Source organism: Fusarium solani (assembly GCF_023522795.1).
Source record: "Fusarium solani strain SB1 chromosome Unknown bctg00000000, whole genome shotgun sequence".
In the NCBI taxonomy this organism is placed as follows: domain Eukaryota; kingdom Fungi; phylum Ascomycota; class Sordariomycetes; order Hypocreales; family Nectriaceae; genus Fusarium; species Fusarium solani.
In genome coordinates, this window is record NW_027072157.1 from 918,044 (window position 1) to 938,856 (window position 20,813).

General features: G+C 53.5%; 6 protein-coding genes across 6 annotated transcripts; 2 read left to right on the plus strand and 4 right to left on the minus strand.

Moving 5' to 3' along the window:
• Nucleotides 1-1,389: 1,389 nt before the first annotated feature.
• On the minus strand, nt 1,390-2,690 carry MRS44_000292 (uncharacterized protein; the record flags this gene model as incomplete). The annotated part of the gene is made up of 4 exons (XM_046278755.2): nt 1,390-1,876; nt 1,924-2,141; nt 2,192-2,321; nt 2,371-2,690. 4 exons carry the CDS (start codon nt 2,688-2,690, stop codon nt 1,390-1,392), a joined length of 1,155 nt encoding a protein of 384 aa, XP_046129581.2.
• Nucleotides 2,691-5,912: 3,222 nt separating this feature from the next.
• On the plus strand, nt 5,913-9,378 carry MRS44_000293 (uncharacterized protein; the record flags this gene model as incomplete). The annotated part of the gene is made up of 2 exons (XM_046282180.2): nt 5,913-8,758; nt 8,811-9,378. The coding sequence occupies 2 exons, from the start codon at nt 5,913-5,915 to the stop codon at nt 9,376-9,378; spliced, it is 3,414 nt and encodes a 1,137-aa protein (XP_046129580.2).
• A 587-nt stretch (nt 9,379-9,965) lies between these two features.
• Nucleotides 9,966-10,295, minus strand: MRS44_000294 (uncharacterized protein; the record flags this gene model as incomplete). The annotated part of the gene is made up of 1 exon (XM_046272938.2): nt 9,966-10,295. One exon carries the CDS (start codon nt 10,293-10,295, stop codon nt 9,966-9,968), a length of 330 nt encoding a protein of 109 aa, XP_046129579.2.
• Nucleotides 10,296-11,062: 767 nt separating this feature from the next.
• MRS44_000295 (uncharacterized protein) lies at nt 11,063-12,472 on the plus strand (the record flags this gene model as incomplete). Its single annotated transcript, XM_046278754.2, has 1 exon — nt 11,063-12,472. One exon carries the CDS (start codon nt 11,063-11,065, stop codon nt 12,470-12,472), a length of 1,410 nt encoding a protein of 469 aa, XP_046129578.1.
• A 334-nt stretch (nt 12,473-12,806) lies between these two features.
• Nucleotides 12,807-13,858, minus strand: MRS44_000296 (uncharacterized protein; the record flags this gene model as incomplete). The annotated part of the gene is made up of 3 exons (XM_046272928.2): nt 12,807-13,184; nt 13,236-13,544; nt 13,601-13,858. The coding sequence occupies 3 exons, from the start codon at nt 13,856-13,858 to the stop codon at nt 12,807-12,809; spliced, it is 945 nt and encodes a 314-aa protein (XP_046129577.1).
• Nucleotides 13,859-15,025: 1,167 nt separating this feature from the next.
• Nucleotides 15,026-16,826, minus strand: MRS44_000297 (uncharacterized protein; the record flags this gene model as incomplete). Its single annotated transcript, XM_065623975.1, has 4 exons — nt 15,026-15,250; nt 15,315-15,801; nt 15,852-16,632; nt 16,736-16,826. The coding sequence occupies 4 exons, from the start codon at nt 16,824-16,826 to the stop codon at nt 15,026-15,028; spliced, it is 1,584 nt and encodes a 527-aa protein (XP_065479709.1).
• Nucleotides 16,827-20,813: the final 3,987 nt, after the last annotated feature.

A 20,813-nucleotide genomic window follows, 5' to 3' on the forward strand; every position in this document is an offset into this window, starting at 1 on the left:
TTGAAGCTATTTCGAGATGTACTGCTAGAGAAAAAGAGCTACCTCACTCAAGAGGTCGGTCAAGGATCGGGGTGAACGAGGCTCTCCTGCACGACCGGGAGATTCAGGGTCGTGTCGACAAGGATAAGGCCGGCAGTTGTGAGATGAAGGGAATTGGTGAGCGGGAGGCGCAAGGCCTTGCTCGAGGGGGTGATGGAGCTGGATGAACTCTGTGCAAGCAGAGAGAGCCACGAGAGTATGACCAAGGAGCAGTAGAGGATGAGAAAACCCAGAAAGAGAATCAAGCACAAGAGACGGGATATGCCCTCGGGATAAAGCTATTTATACAAGGACGGCATCTAACAAAACGGAGATGCGTCCCCGTGGGGCCGCCCCCGAGATCGAGGGTGATCCATGTTCACATCTGCACGACACAAGCTGAAGACACAAGTCTGTGGAACCCTGAAGGACCTATGAATGACCTCGCCGGATCGGGAGAGGCTGCAATATCGGATGCAGGAGGGGGCGTGGTGCAGCAAGCACAAAATGTCATCCGAGGCATGATGGCAAGGGAATGCACGGAATATTTCCTTGGTCCTTGTTTCTTGTGATGGGGCTGAGAGAAGACGTCAAGACATTGTCTCTGCAGCAGGGAATATCCGTGGACCGGCACGTCCCCATCGGAGGTCGTTGCCCCGGTTGATCTCGGGAGAGCCGGAGCCGGCCGGCTCGGGGCGCCGGAGTTGATGAGAGCCGCAAAAGAAAGGAGCCCCTATTGATCTCTGTAAAAGGAAGCAATGTCTCATAGTAACTCTCTTCTTTTCTCTTTTCCCCGAGAAATCTTCCTAATCTCAGATCCTCGGAAACAACCAAAGGCCGCATGTTTTAGATCTGACTCTGCAAGCGGGAGCAATGGCTCCGCAGAAAAACACACAAAGACAGGACCTTGCTTTGCTTGTTTCAGCGCCTGGTTGCCGCATGATGCAAGTCTTGCATTTTTCCAAAGCTGATTTTTGTACATATTTTGTGCGATGTTTGCTTTGTTCTTTCGTCGGCATTTGTTATGGTCCACTTGGATGTCAGCCAGCGTCTTTGTTGTTTTCTCTCTTCGTAGCAGAGGGAACTTGTGAGATGTGAGTAATCTGCTCAACTCGTCGTCAGCAGAAAAGGAACATTAGTGATTTGGTATGTCTTACCTTTCATTGAGGTTGTAGAATACAAAACATTGTTGGCGAGAAGGAATAACTACAATCACTCAACAAGGATACCCCAGCCATATCAACGCAATATGCACAACGTGTCAAATGTCGCAAGAAATGTACTTTGTTCGTCTATAACTTTTAAACTATCAACACTTGAATATATGTACAGATGAGGTCATGGCTCAACCGGCCAGTCCTAACAAAATATTTACTGGTTCCAGCTGTTGACGTTCCACTTGACGTAGCTGGGGTTGATCTTGTGAATGTCAGGGACACCCAGGTTACCGGCATCAATAGCAATCTCGTGCTTGAGAATGTCGATGACCTTCTTGACACCGTCGACACCAAAGACGTTGGCGTACATGAAGGGACGGCCGAGACCAACAGCCTTGACGCCAAGAGACAGCAGCTTGAGGACATCAGCGCCGTAGCGGACACCGCCGTCGGCGTAGACCTCGATCTTCTTGAAGACCTCGGGGGACTCCTCGTGGATCTCAAGGGCGACCTCAAGACCGGAGGGGCTGCCGTCAAGCTGGCGGCCACCGTGGTTGGAAAGGATGATGGCAGGGGCGCCGTGCTTGACGGCGAGCTGGGCGTCCTTGGCGGAGCCGATACCCTTGATGATGATGGGGAGGTCGGTCATCTTCTGGAGCTTCTTGTAGTAGTCCCAGGTGATGTAAGAGTAGTCCGAGTCACTGACCATGTTAGTTTGAGTCAACCTTGGTTCAAGGGTACAACTTACGCAGAGCCAACACCGAAGCGGGCAGCACGGTGTCGGTTGCCGTCGGCAGCAGAGTCGACGGTGAAGACGAGGGCATCAGCGCCGGCCTTCTTGGATCGGTCAAAGAGCTCTTGAGTCTCGGTGTCGTTGGAGGTGAGGTAGAGCTGCTGGAAGACGACCTGACCCTTGGCCTTGGCAGCGGCAATCTCCTCAATGGTGCGGGAGGCGTAGAGGGCGGGCTATATAGTGTTAGCAACTCAACATGCGGACCAGAGAGATAAGAGCTCACCATGTAGAGAATGTCACCCTCAGCAGCGCCCTTGACAAAGTTCAGCTCGGCATCGGGATGGGCGTTGCCAGCACGAGCACAGGGGCTGATGAAGAAGGGGGCAGAGAAGTTGTGGCCCAGGATAGTAGTGCTAAACCCAATCAGCAACACCATCATTCAATGTGTAACTCTATACATACGGCAGAGTGCTCTCGACGTTGGTAATGTCAACCATGACACGGGGCTTGAAGCGGTAGCGGTGGAAGACCTCGAGGTTGTTGCGGTACGACCACTCGCCGGCGGCACCGTTGCGGTAGTAGGTGTAGTTCTCGATGGGAAGGTAGTTCTGAGCCGCCCACTCAAAGTCGGGGATGCCGATCATCTGGTCGAGCTTGGGGAGCTCGCCGGTGGGCAGGTCACCGAGGACGAGGTCGATGCCGGTGTCGGGCTGCTCGAGGAAAGGACGGGCAGCCATGGCACCCGTGGCGAGGGCGCCAGCAGCGAGGAGTTGGCTTCGCATTGTGAAGTGAAAGAGTGAAGTGAAGGATGTGTAGAGAAAGAATGGATGAGTGGGTGTATCCTGCTTCGACCAAGAGAAGAGTTCTGGAAGAGTGGCAAGGCGGCTCTTTTAAGTTCCATTCATCGAGTGTCTGCCCTATCCCACCTTCCTAGTCTCGTCTCCCAGCAGCTTGGCCATGGATACTCTACATGATACCGATCCTCCACTTCCTCCATGGACCCCGGAGCGAGTCATCCCACCGACGGCCGATGTGTAGGCCCCGTCTCTTGCTTAGACTTTCTGCCCAGCCTTGAAAGCGTAGTGTATGTTGGACTAGGCTAGCATCTACGTAATGGGCTTGTGTTGCAGCGAACAGGGCACCTACGGGCCGCCATCCTAACGGGGGGATAATGGTCCCACTGCCGAAATTACGCTTGTAGCACGTTGTACTCTATCTGATCCTGAAAGCCATAGAAGGAAGGTTGCGCATGAGTGTAGATATCTGACCTGAAACCGCAGTGAATGTTTGGTTTATAGTGTCAGACGGACACTTTAAAAGACGCACGTCACTTGGGATGACATTCACTCAAACGAACCAACCCAACAGCTTCTCCTAAGAGTTCATCCGCTCTCGTCCAGTCCCACTGTTGGTCTTTTAGGAACCCTGGTCGTTGGTTGAGCTTAAAACACGGGATTATGTTGCTCGATTCGGCATTAGACTCGCTCGACAAGATGGAGATTTTTCCCTTCTTTTACAATCCGCCTTGAATTAAAGTTTCTCTTCAGCTTGGCATGATTTTGCAAGAATCAGGATTGTAAAACGTCTTTGACGTGGCCCATGATGTTTAAGCTTAAGAACAAGGCTCAAAGCCACAAAACGGCATCCATCCCATAGCACAGACAAGGATCCAATGCTTAAGGGTCAACGTTCTAGCGTCACATCAGGGCGGCCGCCCCGATGCAGATTCTGTAGCGCATAGATTTGTCTAGTGTTGGAGGCAAATTTGACGGCCTGTGGATTCAAGCGCGCGCGTTTCACGTCACGATGCCAAGCCTTGGACTCTACAGTCCAACCTTCTAGTGCTTCTATCCCGCTGCATCCAGTTTGTAAGCTTCGATATGCATACGCGTCTTGAGGCTGAAGTGACGTCGTCGGTCGAGGCGGTGCAATCCATTCCATTCCATCCAGCCACCGAAGTCGGCGAAGCTATTCCCGCCGTAGCCATATCTGCGAGCCTAGGGCAAACATACTTTCGGTAGCTGCCGTTGCAGCGTGGGATGCACAAGGCCACAAGAGGGCCACGAGGGTAAAGTATCATCGCGCAGTGGATGCATCCTTCATTTCGGCCGTTCTCGATCAAAATCAGCTTCCTCCTTCGTCCAGGCACCGGAGCGTCTCTTTCCGGAAGCTGCAGTCTAGAGTGAGAAATCTCCCGAAAAAAGTGACACCATCCCGCCTGATATCGAATTCATCCGGTAGGGGAGTCCTGGTTCATCGGGGTAGCATCTGCTTATCAATCTATGGGTCAGTATCGCTGATCACCATTGACAAGACCCGTTGCAACGTGGGAAGGTCCAAAAAGGCCTCCGGGTTTTTTTCTTGGCGTGGGAGTGAGTGGGATTTTTGGAATCATAAAAGGGCCGTTATTCACGAGTCATCATGGGTGTCATGGAGCCTTTCGTCCACATATAAAGCCCACTCGCTGCCTTCGCCTGACTCGTCCTTTCGTAAGTGCTCTGCTTGAATCAGCACTTGACGAGATCCAACCGATGTGGGCAATATGACAAGTGCAACAATAGCATGGGAGAATCTTGAATTATGAAAAGAAACACTATTCCTACTCCCCAGAGTTCGAGGGGTATGGTAAGAACATCTCATATGAGCAACACTATGTAGAGTGAGTCCATTGTGACCTCTGTCTGTGAAGATAACATGATAGACAATCCACCTCATCGCAACATGTATTCCTGTCCTTCGTCAATGTCTCCAGCCTTCACCACGTACCTACATCATGACGCACTCTTCAACTAACTGAATTACATGTACGACAATAGCCCGGGCCTTCACTACCAGAACACAACGCTATACTGGCGACCCATACGTGGTGCTAATGAAATGCTGCATACGTCTACATACTTTCCAAAAGACAGGATAAGTAAAAACATCAAAGAATGAGGGCATTGGTGGCGAAAATGTGGGAAAGGAAGAATCGCTGAGATCCAGCCTTGAACTCTAGTGTACGTTCGGTTGGCAAAACCATTGTCAATAAATATCTACGGAGAAGAGTACCAACCAGCTATCACAGCGATGAAGAACATTTAGGAGCAATCACTTTACCTGCGACAGGCGGATTAGACCATGAAAGCATACACAGGATATCATCGGGTCAACTATTTGGGTTGTGGTGCTTACAAGTGACATATATTCCTATGCCTACGCCAAGCATACTTTTGCTCACCCTATAGTTCAAGGGCACTCTAATGTGAATGGGCGCTCACATGGGCTAAGACGGGAATAGCTCGCCAAGTCTGGCAATATGGATGAAGGCTAGCATAAAGACTTTCTGTGGTATACCCATTGTGCTCTTCTAAGCCGGCCAAGGCAAGCCAATTACATTTGGATCAAGTTGCATCGCCAGTTGAGTCGACACCGTAACTGGATTGCTTGCACAAGGAGGTAACACGCGCAAGAGGTGAGTGACTACCCGCATAGGCGCGTGTGACAGACAACGTGTTTACGGTGAAAGATAGAAACCAGAGAGGACTGAAAGATGTCGTCTATGTGAACGTTTGACCTTTGTCTGTTTACTTGACAACGCACAACGCTTGGTTGCTCGCCTCACCGTCACGTCACGGGATTCAACAACTCCAAGCCCGTGTTTGGTCAACAAACCCTGTCGTCAACAAAAAGGCCTCTTTTCACGGCCTCTCTGTGGCCTTTGCTGTGGCCAACACACAGTTCATGCCTGAAATCGTGAACAAGGGCCAACTACCGCCTGCGGGGTCTTTGACGCGGTTGGCAGCTTGTGATCTGCAGCCTACCGGAAAAGTGGGTATTCGTTGCCGGGCAACGCAACTAAACACGGGTCACCCAAAATAAGACCCTTCCTTCTCAAGGGAAAGCCCCCCAACAGAAGAGTAAACACCTATTCACATCAACCATTGCAGCGTCATGTTGCTTTCCCGAATTCTTCCTTTTACATACTAACCAACACCAAACCACACCAACAGCACACATCAGCCATGGAGTCACCGCCAAAGAGGATGACCCGTGCCCGCGCTGCCGCCAAGGCCAGCGAGTCTAAAACCACAAAGATCGTCACAGCTGCCGCCCGGGCGAGAAGCACAGCGACAGCAAGCACCAAGAGTACCGCCGCTAAGAGAAAGACACGGGCGGATGAACATGAAGAGGACGAAGAGGAGGAGCACCGTGAAGCCACCGTCGTGAGACGAGCTCGCGGTCGCCCTCGGAAAGTGGAAGCTCCAGAGCCAGAGGCACCTGTGAGAGCCACACGAGGCCGAGCCACCAAGAAGACTGTCACAGAAGCTCCCAAGGAGGAGCCTGCTGCACCTGTCAGAGCAACTCGGGGACGGCCTCGGAAGGTTGTTGCTGCAGCCCCCGAGCCCGTTCCAGAGCCTGTGAAGAAGACAACCACACGCACTCGTACTACAACAACTACACGGGCAGCGACGGCTGCCAAGCCCGCTGCCAAGAAGTCTGTCAAGTTCCAAGAGCCCGACAAGGAGAACATCGAGCCTGCCATCGAGGCCAAGGAGCCTGCACCTGTCGGCCTCCGAGGCCGCCCAGCCAAACGCGGCGGTGCTGCTTCGGGCACCCGAACAACCAGAGCGGTGGTAAGATCCGCTGCGCCGACCGAAAAGAAACCATTAAGTCCTAAGAAGATTACTCAGATGCCTATTTCGAGGGACGACAACTCCGAGGACGAGCTCGCCGGCGACACCACCCCCGTCAAGCCCTTGATGAAGAACCCGATCAAGCCCCCGAGCAACGCCGCCGGCAAGAAGAACCCAGAGCCTGTTGAACAAGAAGAACCTGCCGAATCGACAATTGCTGTCGATGGCACCCTCAACCCCCCCGATCTCGCCACATCCTTGGCCTCTCCGGCCAAGAGACGACCAGCTTCACCTTTGAGGGACTCAATGCGGTCACCAGCTCGCCGAATTGGAGCAGTTCCCCTGCCTGGATCAACAATGAAGAAGGCTCAGGATGAAAATGCACAGAACGGAGAGGTCTCATCATTCAAGGCCTCACTCCTTCAGTCTGCGGCAAAACGACCACAGTCGCCCATCAAGGGAATGAACCTTGCACCCACCTTTAATACTCAGCAAAGCCAGTCGGCCATGAAGCCTTCCCTGCTTCTTTCGCCTGCGAAGCGCTCCGTGCCTGTCCTGAAGCCGCTTACTGAGCCTCGGCCACGGGATCTTGCTGCTCTCGGCGAACCACCAGCCATGAAGCCCTTGGTCCTGGGGACACCTACTCCCGCCAACCACACCAGAACCTCACAAAAGCTCATGCTTGAGGAGGAATCTGATGCCGACCTTGGCGTCGCTGAGGACGACGTCTTTAGCGAGCCCATTGGAAGCCTGCACTTCCCCGGCCGGCTGTCTGCCGTCTTGCCTCGTCATGCGGACCCTGCTATGAAGAAGGAGATGGGTATCGTTGACGAGGTCGAGGAGACGCCTGCCCCTGTCGAAGAGAACGCTACTGAGGCGGATGCTATCGTCGTGGACCAAGAGGAGGCAACGGCCGAGATGGAACCGGTGACTAAACCTACCGGAGAAGCCGACGAAATGGCTATTGACGATGAAGCTGCCGAGGAGGAACATGTCTCGCAGGCAACCACGCCAAACGGTTCACCTGCAGCTCAATCGCCAGCTCAACAGAATCCCAGTTTCCAGCTTCGAGAGAAGGACTTGGACCCCTGCCAAGACATAGATTCAGAGTCGGATGATGAGAACAATCCCCCCAAGCGCGCAGAGCCAGCTACTCCAACCCCCTTCAACCGCAAGACCCCCAAGACTTCCCGAGCTTCTCTCGGAGGCTTCACTTCTCTTGTTGACCGTCTCGGTTCTTGGTCCGCTAGCACACCCATCAAGATGGCCCCTCTCACTTCCGCCAAAGCCACTGGCTCCAACGAGCCTGTCGCCCTTCCTGAGCGAACTGCCACGCCCCGCTCCGAGTCCTCCCCCGCTGTGAATCACTTCTTCGAGGATGAGATGACAGTGCGAGAGGGCATGGAGAACATTCAACAAGACAAGCTCGACGAGGTACAGGAGCCCGAGTTCGATGACATCATGGTTACTGAGGAGGATGTCGCTCTGGCTCTCGAGGCCAACGAGATGTCCTTAATGGGACCTGAGGAGCTGGAGGAGGTTGTCAACACTGATGCTTTCGACGATACCCTCTCTGAAGCCAGCCAAGAGTATGGCGACGAGAATGAGCTCCCCGTCGACCCTGCCATGACCCCTCGGTCCGCGGCCCCTGTTACTCCTGTCCGCCCAGTGATGAAGACGTTCCACACTACGACAAAGGTGCCTCTGAAGCCTGCCGACCTCTCGACCCCTACTCCTCTCAAGAAGCGCAGCTTCACCGCATCCAGAGTCGCCCCTAAGCGACCCTCTGGCTCAACAAGCAATGCCGTCCCATACTCGCAATCACGAAACAGGAAGAGCCTGCCTGCGACCTTTGTCCAGTCTCCTTCCGCGCCTTCCACACCTGTCCCCGCAACGCCTTCGAGGGCCGACCTGTGGTCTTCAATGGGCACACCGGCACGCACTCCCCGACGTGATGTCGACCCTGCCCTGCTCCGTGGCGCCGTCGTCTTTGTTGATGTCTACACCAGCGAAGGAGCCGATGCTAGCAGCATCTTTGTTGAGCTGCTCACTCAGATGGGAGCTAAGTGCATCAAGGCTTGGAACTGGAACTTTAGCGGTTCTGCTAGTGACGTGACTTCCAGCAAGGTTGGCATCACACACGTAGTCTTCAAGGACGGTAGCAAGCGCACACTGGAGAAGGTCCGTGAGAGCAACGGAATTGTCCAGTGTGTCGGAGTCAGCTGGGTGCTTGAGTAAGTTTATATCCCCGACATCCACCATGAACCTTTCACTAACTAGAACCAGCTGTGAGCGCGAAAACGACTGGCTTGACGAGTCACCCTACCACATCAACACTAGAAATGTTCCCCGTGGCGGAGCTCGTCGTCGCAAGAGCATGGAGCCCACGGCTCTGGCCAACATGAACGGCACTCTGGTGAGCAGCCCATCCAAGAGCAGCCCCCGTACGGCCCCTACGACGCCCATCAGGCGCCGGGAGAGCACCGCATGGATGTACACCCCATCAGAGGCAGATGAGGATGAGGACATGGAGGACCATGAGTGGTCTGCGGCCATCTTGACCCCTGTGCCCAAGACCCCTGCCCCTGAGGCGATTGCCCGTTATGCTGCCAACCTCGGCCCTGAAACACCCTCTGCTGCTGATGATGACGAGGATTTCGATGATTCGCCCACCAAGACTGATCTCCTCACGAGAACATGTCCTCCCAAGTCCAACGCCTTCCGCGAGGCGGGCGCTGGCATCATCAGCCAGAACAAGGATGATCACGTCCTCATGCGTCTCATGGCTGCTCGCCGCAAGAGCTTGCAGTTTGCCCCCAAGGTTGGAAGCCCGCTGGCGAGGGCCTGGAAATAGATTTAGAATGGCGTGCATATGGCCATCACTGTGAATGGACCAGGAGTTTCAAGGTGCTATTGGTTTTTTGTATTTTTGAGAATGGAGTGGCAGACACTCGTTTTGGAACTGGGATACCACGGGACAGACACGACGGGTGATCTGGCGTTGGGCGGCTTATCTGAAGAAACGGCGTGGACGTCTAGATAAATATGGTCTGGAGCCCGCCGTATTAATTGCATCATGTTTGACAAGTTGCGTTGGCCTTGGTGACGGATCAAGTGGAACAAGCAATTCGCATCGATCAGGGACAAGGTGAAGGTATGATTTGTTGAACTATTCGAGTTGATTTGAGTAAGGGTTTTGGTGTTTGTGTGTATGGCCGTGTTATGATGCCCATAATCTCCGTTATGCCAGGTTGTCGAGCGACGAGATATCGACCTTGCTCGGTTCCTGCCAACCGATCGAGTGTCGAATTTCAAGACGGTGGCCTTTGATCCATCGTAACATTCGTCATATCATCTCGACCTGGGAATGGCCCGCCATACCGTAGAAGAGGCAGCTTGACCATTTAACTCCTATCGCCCATCGTCTTCCTCCCAACCATCCTAAGCCGCAACAAAAGCTCGCATAGCCTTGACAGCATCCCCCTCGTTGCTCTTGAGCAGCTCCGTAGCTTTAGCCTTGGGCAGCTCCAGCTCCTCGACGAGCAGTACCACATCCGCGGGGTCGACCTTGACGTTCTTGTGCGATGCCGCAGCCGCGGACGACGACTTTGCGGCTCCGCCGAGCGTCTTCATGGCCTTGCTTACGGCGTCGGCGTCGACATTCTGGGCCGAGGATGGGGTGTCGGCGTCGAGGTTCTCGAGGGCGGAGGCGGCCTTGCGGTCCTCGGCTGACTTTGCCGTCTGGGAGGGGGTTTCGTCTGTGGCGGACATCTTTTTTTGGGCGTGTTTGATGTTGGTGTTGAGGTGAAGCGTCTTGGTGGGGGTTTGGAGGGGCGTGAATAGGTGGGGGGTGGATAACAGCTGGGGATAGGTACCCAGGTATGAAAAGGCACTTGCTGAATATGTTATGGTAGCACCGTTACGTGTAAATTACCGTTTATCACATTGAGGTATAGTAAGATGTTATGATATACCTGGATAGCTAGCTGTGCTACTTGTTTTGTTCTCACTTCGCTGGTTTGGACCGTTAACTACATTCTCCGTCTTGGAATATTAAGGATAAGGTAGGACAGGTTTGGTCTGGAATATATAGAAACGATTCATACAGGTTATTATTAACTCTGTAAAACATCTAGCTCCTGGTTATGAACAGCACCTTTCAAGTTCTCTGGGTTGATATCTCGACTCGACTGCGCCACATCACTAGCCACACGCAACCGTTCCGCGGAGGTGGCTACCGTCGGCTAAAAGCCACCTCATTCGCCAATTGATCAACCCTTGTGCAACTTCATTTTTGCCCGGGGTCTGTGGTTCTTCTCTTCGAGGGGTCGGTCTTTGTTCAAAGGGTTGCTGAATGTGACTCACTCGTCCAGGACACCATAACCTGAAAAAAAAGTCTCACCACTTTTACTTTTCTTGAGAAACATAGACGAGATTACAAGGGATCTTTCAACCTTGAATATCTTTGTTGCGCGTGGCAGGTCCCGCAGAGTTTCTTCTCTCTCACACTCATACTCTCACTCACCAGAGTATACAAGATGGCCTCTTCCGACTGGGACCCATCCTCTTGGCGCTCAAAGCCCATCAAGCAAGCCCCCTCATACCCAGACCCGGAGCCCCTCGCCTCCGCCGTCGAGGAGCTCACCGGCCTCCCTCCACTGGTGCACCCCAACGAGATCGACGCCCTCAAGGCCCACCTCCGCGACGTGGCCCAGGGCAATGCTTTCCTGCTCCAGGGCGGCGACTGCGCAGAGCTGTTTGACTACTGCCGTCAGGGACCTATCGAGAGCAAGATCAAGCTTCTGCTGCAGATGAGTGTCGTTCTCATCTGGGGTACCAACAAGCGAGTCGTGCGTATTGGTCGTATGGCTGGGCAGTATGCGAAGCCGCGATCTAGCCCGACCGAGATTGTCCAAGGAAAGGAGGTTCCCAGCTTCAAGGGCGACATCATCAACGGGTTCCGTCTTGAGGATCGAGAGATTACGCCTACGCGTCTCGTCAAGGCGTATCACTACTCGGCTGCTACTCTCAACTACATCCGCGCCGCCCTCGCTTCGGGCATCGCGGACCTCCACCGGCCCTTGGACTGGGGTCTCGGCCACGTGAGGGACCCGGAGCTCAAGGCAAAGTACTCGGCGATCGCCTCCAGCATCCAGCAGACTCTGCGCTTCCTCCAGGTCATCAACGCCCGTCCCGGTGAGCTCGACTCTGTTGAGCTCTTCACCAGCCACGAGGGTCTCCTCCTCGAGTACGAGCAGGCCCTGACCCGCCTCCTGGAGAAGCCCGCCCCGGGAGCCCGGAACCGAAGCCCCACGCCGGACGGGCCCGCCCCGAGAAAGGAGTACTACGACACCTCGGCGCACTTCATCTGGATCGGCGACCGCACCCGGCAGATCGACCACGCCCATGTCGAGTTCTTCCGTGGCATCGCCAACCCCATTGGCGTCAAGGTCGGCCCCACGACGCCAGCCTCCGACCTCCTCTCCCTGCTCCGCACCCTCAACCCGGACCGTGAGCCCGGCAAGATCACCCTCATCACACGCTACGGAGCCGGCAAGGTGCGTGAGCTCCTCCCCACGCACATCCGCGCCGTCGAGGACTCCGAGTACCGCCGCACCGTGGTCTGGCAGTGCGACCCCATGCACGGCAACACCCTCTCTACGGACACGGGCATCAAGACGCGCCGCTTCGGCGACATCTACCGTGAACTCGAGGAGACGCTGCGCATTCACAAGGAGGAGGGAAGCTACCTCGGCGGCATGCACCTCGAGCTCACCGGTGATGCGGTTACCGAGTGTCTGGGTGGTAGCGAGGGCCTGGATGAGGATGACTTGTCGACCAACTACACGAGCTTCTGCGATCCCAGATTGAATGAGAAGCAGGCGCTTGAGCTGGCGTTTTTGGTTGCTGATCACTTTTCGAGAGAGCAAAAGAAGGAGTCATCATGAGGAGATGTCATGTTAGTGAGGGATGCGTAAAAAGGTGTGTTCTCAAGTGCAGAACAAGACAAAAAAAAAGGAGTCAAGGCAAAGGGCCTAATTTCACGGGCCATATTTATGAATATGAAGCAATGTGTCGGAATCAAATCAACAGTCTATCCAGCAGACATAATCTCTCATCCTGACCATTCGATGCGTGTGTCTTGATTTGTGTAACACATTGGCTTTAGGGCCTGCTGAATCTAGAAAGGCTTAATTTCGTGTCATTTCATGTCTTTGTGCTTCTGCAAGCTCATCACATCTTGCTGCTCCCAATCTTTGCATTTCCATCTTTCCATGACTGTCAAACCAGAGTGATCGTTTGCGACGCCTCAAAGGTGTCGCCCTTCTCCAGTTTCTGCCACCCCTTGACGGTTCCGGGCTCCACGCAGAGCATCTTCTTCCAGCCGTCCTTGGGCTCAAAGTCCTTGATGCCGGCAGACTTGTCGACCCAGGGGTTCCAGACCACGACCTGGTCGAGGTTGTCACGGACGATGCGGAAGCGAGGGGTGCCGGACTCGGAGATGACGACGGGGTGCCTGGGGCCGTTGACTGGGGTGTAGACGGAGTCGGTCTCGGCGGCAAAGGTGATGGCGCCGGACTGGGTCTCTTCCTGTGGGCCGGCGAGCTTGGAAATGTAGGTTGAGTCTTCAAGACCAGTGACCTCGGTGGAGGAGATGTCCTGAGAGAAATCGTTAGTTTTGATCTTGAAGCCAAAGGCTAATTGACTTACATCAATCTTGAAGTAGGTGTGCAACAGGGTCTGGAACTCGAAAGGAACGTCGCCATCGTTGGTAATGACCAAGGTGGTGTTCAGGCTATCCCGATCAAGCACGACGCTGTAGATGAGAGCAAACTTGTAGGGCCACAGCTCCTTGGTCTCTTCCGAGACGCTCTCGGAGGAGAGACCAAAGTCGAGCTTGACACTAGTGCTGGAGCCCTCGCTGGTAGACTTGCCAAGGAACTCCCATCGCGAGTTACGGGCGAAGCCGTGCTGGCGGAGCTTGGAGGTGGCTTCGTGATCGGGGGCGGTTCCAAAGACCTGAGAGAATGGCTGTTAGTAAGTCGACTACCTGCGACGGGGTGTAGTTGGCGCACCGGAAAGACAATGGGAATTCCACCTCGGACGGGAGCGCTGCCGTCAAGAGCGGCAGCCTCGCTCACCCAGAGCTTCTCACTCCCTGAGGCATCCTTCCAGCTGATGACAGTAGCTCCGTGGAGGAGGACCTCGACGCTCTCTCCGGTGGGGAGGACGGCCGAGACGCGGGAGTCGTCGTGGGTGATGTTGGCGGTGGACTCGGGAGCGGCCGCGGGGGTTGCGGAAAGGGCGGAGGGCTTGTTGGGGCGGTCGACCATTGTGACTGATTTTTCGGTTTCTTTTTGCTGATTGACAGGAGGAGAAGTAGCTCGAGTTATAGAGAAAGAGGGAGCTTTTGGCGGAGCTCGAGGTGGCGGATGATGATGGAAGTGGATGGGTGGGGTTTGGAGTTCCGAGTGGGGGTGTTGGTGATGAGACGAAGGAAGGAAGAGAGAAAGAGGTATTAGAGGAATAAGTAGGAACCAAAGAGGTATTTATTGATAAGAATGAGTAATTAGAAGCCACACTTGTTAGCAGCCTAGTATCTCTTTGCCTTGTCCACGGCTCGCTTTGTCGTGATGTTGTAAGATGGATGGTGATGTGCAGGCGGCCGACATCCCACCTCGTCCATCGGCATGGCGGGGTAGCTCCTCTCCACCAATCACCACCCTCAAAAAGATGGGGATGCTGTGTCGTCGCCGTTGAGACTCAGAGCTGAAACACGTCTCAGATGCCCGTCGATTGTGATACCCTCCAAGCCCGCTTAATCCACGTCTTGAGGCACGGGGGACACAACATATATGGTATAGGTAGCCTTGCGTCCAAGTAGCCGAGGGCAACTTCTGCTTCGCTTCTGCAACGTAGCGGTGCGAGAGCCGGTTTCGGGCACGTTATAGCTTCTTTAAACCTTGACTCGAGGAGCCGTCACATGTGTCGTGGTCACGTCTTGGATAACAAGGATCCCATCATAAGTAAATGACTATCTATAGATGTGCGGCGGCGAGTTGACTCCGAGGATAAACAATACTCCATAATTGTCTCCGCCTCAAGTGTCACCAGTTCCTTTCAACAGCGTCGTCATGGCATGACGACCGTCATGGAGTCTTGACAGCTATGAAACATCTGCAGCCTTACTCAAAAACGTGTTGATGCTCTCAAAATAGTTACACTAGTTGAGCACGATCCAACTTGTAACCCAAGATTCACTGGGGCATCAAACATGTTTCACACGGAGACGGATCGCTTCAGCTATTAAAAGAGTCATGTTGTCTTGGGTATCTATGTAGCATATACTTTATCACAACTCTACTGTCCTCCACTCTTCCAACCATTGCCCCATCCTCTAGCGGAACAAATGGGGTATCTTTCCTGTTCTTAACACATCCCAACCCAGCACCGTCTCAGCTCGTCCAAGCGAGCAGATATCAAAAAGGGAAGCACACATCTTACTTCTCCTGGCGCTGGTTCTCCTCGTCCGTCGAGGTAAACATGTTCGCGTTGGCAGGGCCGTTGTTGCTAGCGCCGCTAGAGCTGCCGCTTCGGTGCTCCGTGTGACCCTTCTCCTCCACCTCCTCAACAGCGATGAGCAGGTTTCCATTGTTGTCGTACCGCCGAGGCTCGATCTTGGCCTGGTGCACCACATCCAGGGCACCCCTGAGGCCCTTGACCTTCTGGAAGATGGTATCCATCTCTTCGAGGGATCGGTAGGCCGTCTCGGGGGAAGAAGAAGTAGACCGAAGGGAACATGATGGCGTTGATGACGGCAAAGATGATGTATGTGTTGGACTTGATGTTCTGGAACGCAGGGGGCGTAATCATGACGACCAGCCAGTTAAAGATCCAGTTAGAGCTGGTGGCGAGGGCGTTGGCAGGGGCGCGGATTCGGAGAGGAGTGATCTCGGCGGGATACAGCCAGGTCATGCCGAGCCAGCCAACGGCGAAGAAGGAGTTGAAGACGAAGAGGAACACGATGCCAGCGATCTGGCAGCCCTTGGCGTCACTCGAGCCGACACCGGCGAGGATGGCCATGGTGATGGCTTGGCCGGCGGCACCGAAAAGCATAAGCTTGCGACGACCGACGCGCTCGACGAGCCAGATGGCCGGCAGGGAGGCGATGAAGTACTCGGTACCGTTCAGAGCAGCCAGGAGAAGGGGCATGTGACCCTTCATTCCAAGGTCCGCATAGATGGTGGCGGCGTAGTATGTGATCAGGTTGATACCGCTATTTGTTTGTTAGTGTGTAATTTGACTTGAAGGATATGCGGCTCATACCTGATCTGCTGGAACATCTGGTTCACATATGCAATGAGTGTTCGGTGGAGGTTACGGTTATGGTTGCGCTGGAACAGATCCGAGAATGAACCCTTGCTCATCTCCATGGTGGTCTCCTTGATAGCCTTGAACTCGTTCTCGACGTACTTGTCATGGAGCTCTCTGTCGGCAATGGCAGCAATAACGTCTCGCGCCTCCTCGTCGCGGCCCTTGAGCATGAGCCATCGTGGGGACTCGGGCAGGTTCATGACAAAAGCCATGATGAAGAGGCAGAAGGCGATCTGGAACGCCAGAGGGAAACGCCAGCACGCAGAAGTGTCAGAGGCAAAGTACATGCCGTAGTCGACCCAGTACGAGATCATAATGCCGAGTGTGATGAGGGCACCTTCAATCATGACAAGCTTGCCTCGCTTGTGAGCAGAGCACGTCTCGGATTGCCACATGGGCACGGTCGAGGTGTTGCCTCCGTTTCCGAGGCCGGTGATGATTCGTCCGATGATGAAGTGGTCAAGAGAAAAGGCCGAGGCCTGAAGGGCGGCTCCGACGACCATGATGCTGGTGCCGAGCATGATCATCTTTCTGCGGCCGAGCCAGTTGCCGATGAAGATGGTGATGATGGCGCCGATGAAGCAGCCGAGGTTGTATGAGGACACGGCAATGCCCTGGTAGTTGGAACGGTTCTTGGCCAGAGCACTGGAAATGCCCTCTTCGTCCTTGTTGATGTCGGGGAACTGCTCCAAGAAGGGCTGCATGGTTAGGATACCACCCATGACACCTTGGTCTGTGATGAAACATCCGTTAGTCTTTCATCCCGTGAGGTTGACATGATCTCATGAAGCATGTTGACTTGTCATGAGACGCGAGGGCTCAGGGAGAGAGCTCACCGTAACCAAAGAGAAGGAAATCACATCCTGCAATAGTGCTGATAGCATAGTTGAGGACTTGGCCCTTGAGGCCAAAGTATTTCTTAAACATGATGAAAAAGGACGAGGAACTCGCTGGTTCACCTCAAACTCTGAGCCGCAGAATGATTCACGAGAAGCACGGGACAATAACGTCACGGGGAGAAGACGCGAGGGTCTTTATACAAAGAGGCAGGTCAGCGATGATCGCACCCGACAGGAAGGGTCTCGGGGTTCCATGTTGCACTGCAGAGAGCAAAGAGACAGAAACGAGTCAAGCCGGCGTGTGGTTGCTACTGGGTCCACGGCTGCAATGGTGATATCCACACCCACGACGTTGGCGTCTCAGAAACCTCGGTCCTTGAACCATGATTGTCTTGGCCGAGGATGGATCCATCGAGGCGATGGATGGATGGATTGGATGGGTGGTACATACATCCGTAGTCGAATTCTCGCGTTGCATGCGGTGCGCCATGGACCCCTGCATGGATGGACGGCAAGACAAGACAAGACAAGGTCAGCGATGATCCAGAGTAAGCAATGGATCTCAAATCAACGAGGAAGTATATCACTGAGTAGGGGGCGCACGGGAAGCAGATTAAGACATGACTTGCCTTGCCTTGCATAGCAACACACCCAACAACACACACTCTCGCTCACCTCCACGCTCTCTCTTACATCAGGTCACCGCTCCAGCCGCGCCCCAAAAAACCCATAATATTACCATCTCGCCTCCGCAGCCCGTGGCGCGAGTTGAGTTGGGGAAGCGGGAAAAAAAACATGGTGTCCCTGCGAGAAGGCGTGGGGAAAGACGACGTCATGGCAAGTTACCGGGGGAGGCGTGAATGAAAATCGGGGCAGGGCGTCAAAGTGCGGCAGTAGTTATCTCCATCTTGACACTCTCAGTTTTGGGGAATGTCGATATTATCGAACCAAGTTCAATCCTTGGAAGAGGGACCTTGAGGATCCGCTTTGTTCCGTATCTTGTCGCCGTTGGGCAAGCCGAGGTTCCTCTCTAAATCGTTCGTGAACCATGAGAGAAACCACTTACAGATGACACCAACACCAAAACGATGATCCGATGAAAAAAACGCCCCTTGTCTGAGGCCTTTTTAGAGGTTCCCGTGCTTTGACATGATTCAAGATGGCAAAAAGTTTCTAGGCCGAGGCAACACTTGTTCAAGAGAGGTAAACCGATGAGATCGAGGGTGTTCACGTGATCATGTCAGCCAAGACGACCATCCATGTTCTTCACCTCCACAAAAGTCCAAGGACAAGAACGGGACAAGAAAACTTGAGAGCGCCATGGCGTAGACTAGACGTGCCCAGCGATGAGGCTCTGCCTTCTGACAGCTTGGCTCTTGGCTTGATCAACGACAATTGATGAATCTATAAATCTGTTGCAGGTTGAAGATCATCTCCACGAGGCTGAAGATGTGTAGAATAAAGTGTGCGTTGCAACGCTCTCGCTAAAGAGGCAAACCAACGAGCTGGATAAGTGTGTATCCCCGTCTCATGTAGACACACACACTCACACACGTTCAAACCCACTCTGGCTTAACTCTTCCGTCGTCGACACCCACCGCGTTGGATCCTCCCTATCACCTGGGGATCCATCCTCATCGCGAACGACGGGGTCACAACACGTTAATGACTGAAGAACCAACCCATGTCACGACCCGTCTCATGTACAGTACTCAGTACCGCCCGCCCCGTCAAGAACGGAAGCCGGTCCCCTGTCCGACAAACAAACAGTCAAAAACGTGCCATTTACCGCGCTTCACACTCCCATGTCTGCCGCCAAGATTACAATTCCCTGCCTGTCTCCGCAGTGTTGAACGAATGACCAACGTCTGTGACGGTGTATCGCTTGACCGTAAAACCAAGGGGACCACTCTTTTTTGCGTCCGTCCCGCTCCTCGGATATAAACCGCAATGAGGGTCAGTTGGACGGTTTCCGTTCTCCAAAATCCTTCTTGATGGAGATGACCTTTTTGCGCCGTTCAGTTTAGCTCCAGGGGAGACCCATATTCGAGTCGGTTGACGTCATAATAGACACGGGCGGGCCGAATAGAGCGAGGGCGTCTATCTAGTTGTCAACTTGTAAGAGAGGCGGCTCTCAGACGCAGTTAATTCCAATATCTTGCTGCCTGCGAATTGTCTTCGGATTTCCTACATTGGACGAAATAGCCGTCAAAGCAGCACACACGGTAAAGGGCATCCGAAGCAGTGCTGCGTGACTCCCCAGCGCATCGCTTGAATGCCGTGTGGCCAGCGCGGCGACGGGTCCGGAAATCCTTCGGGCTCAGCAACCCATGGATGCTTCTCTCGAGGTACCTTGTATCCATTGTCTTGTCTTGACTCGTCTCCACCCAATGATACATTGTTCGATATTCGATCTTGGTCTTTTAGCCCATGTCAAGTCGGGCGATTCCACTCGGGCAGGTTCCCTCGCCCGGCCGTCTTTTCTCGGCCGTGAGACCTTTGTCCATGCTGCTTTTGGCAATGCGTACTTGAGCCAAGCACAATCGAGGTTGCTTTGCAGATATGGTCACGAGGCAAGAAGGATACACGGATGGTGATGCTTCACAAGTATATGCCAGATTGTAAAATGAAGTCAGAAACCAGACAATGCAGGAACTAGGCGAGTTTTCCTGGATAAACATTGTCTTTCTGAGTAACCTGCAGTCCGAATATTGCAAAGCAATAGCGATTATAGCTCGTAGTGACGTTGACAGAGTACAACGCCATTCCCTTACACAAGTCGACAACTTAATCCACATCTGGTAGCATCCCATCTCATCATCAACCAACCGCACCAACAACACTAATCCTCTTTTTACAATTCATCCTTGTAAATCACACCACAAGCACAATTCTCAGGGTTCGAGGGGAAACCCATGCTCGTCCAAGAAAGAATCCTTGGGCTGAGTTTTTTCTCGCAAAACCCCGGAACCGCATATCCCTTCCTCTTTTGTCCTCCACAATTGAACAATGATCTGCCCGGCAGTTTTCTTTTTTCGTATGAAAACTGGGACAAGAGAGATCTCGCTGACCAGTCGTTATAGATTCCGCAGAGGGTCCATCCATTTGCTGCGAACTAACGTTGGGTACTTTACAGAAACCTTGACCCCAGCCCCCGGAGTAAAAAGAACACCAGGCAGCAGCAAAACGGCCAACGACGATGGGGTCATGGTCGTTTTTAACCGCTCGTTGCTTGAACCACCGTTTTACGGGCAATGCCGCGTTAAGCCGACTTACAAGACGCCTATTACCTCCCTACTGAACTTGAGCTGCAACATTGGTAGTCGCTTGTAGAGCCGCAAAACTCTGGCAACCACAAGCTTTCATAAATCTTCTAGAAAACATCCTCAGTGGTCAAATCTCTTCTCTGCGTCCGCCACAGTCCTCTCAAATCCCAAACCTTCACTCCCCTCGAGAGATCAAAAAAATTGCCGAACCACACCTCCAAAGGTTCCCTCCCTGGTTCCGTTTCTCCACCGACCCTGTCACCTCGTCGGGTTTCCCTTTTGGGACAACCCGGCCTCCAGTTTTTCCCTCCCTCCCCTTCATCTTTTCGCCTTGACGATCCTCCGCATCGTGTACTTAATAACTGTAGCGTTACATGCACGCGGGACGTGGAATCTCGGCCTCATCCCGTTTACGCGAGACATGACGGTCAGATTTTATCTCACCGCAACCACACCTTCCGCCCACGAGCTTCCTTTCCTAGTATATCGTTGCTTACCCCGACATTCCCCAGATTCGCCCTCCGAATTAGACAAAGTCTAATTGCTCAACCCCGACTTTCGGCACACCCGTTTTTGGAATTCTTTGTTTGTTGTTAATTTGTATCTACATAGGTATAGGTATAGGTATAGTTATTGTCCTGCATGTGCTTCCCTGAGGCCCTTCCACCCAACCAAGACGTTACACAGCCATGACCAAGCCAGAATCTGTACAGGGAGTATTACAACCAGTTCCCAAAAATACACCTGCGCCCAAGCAACAATGCATGCACCCTGTGCTCCAGTTCATTCCTGTCCTGTCCTGTCATGCC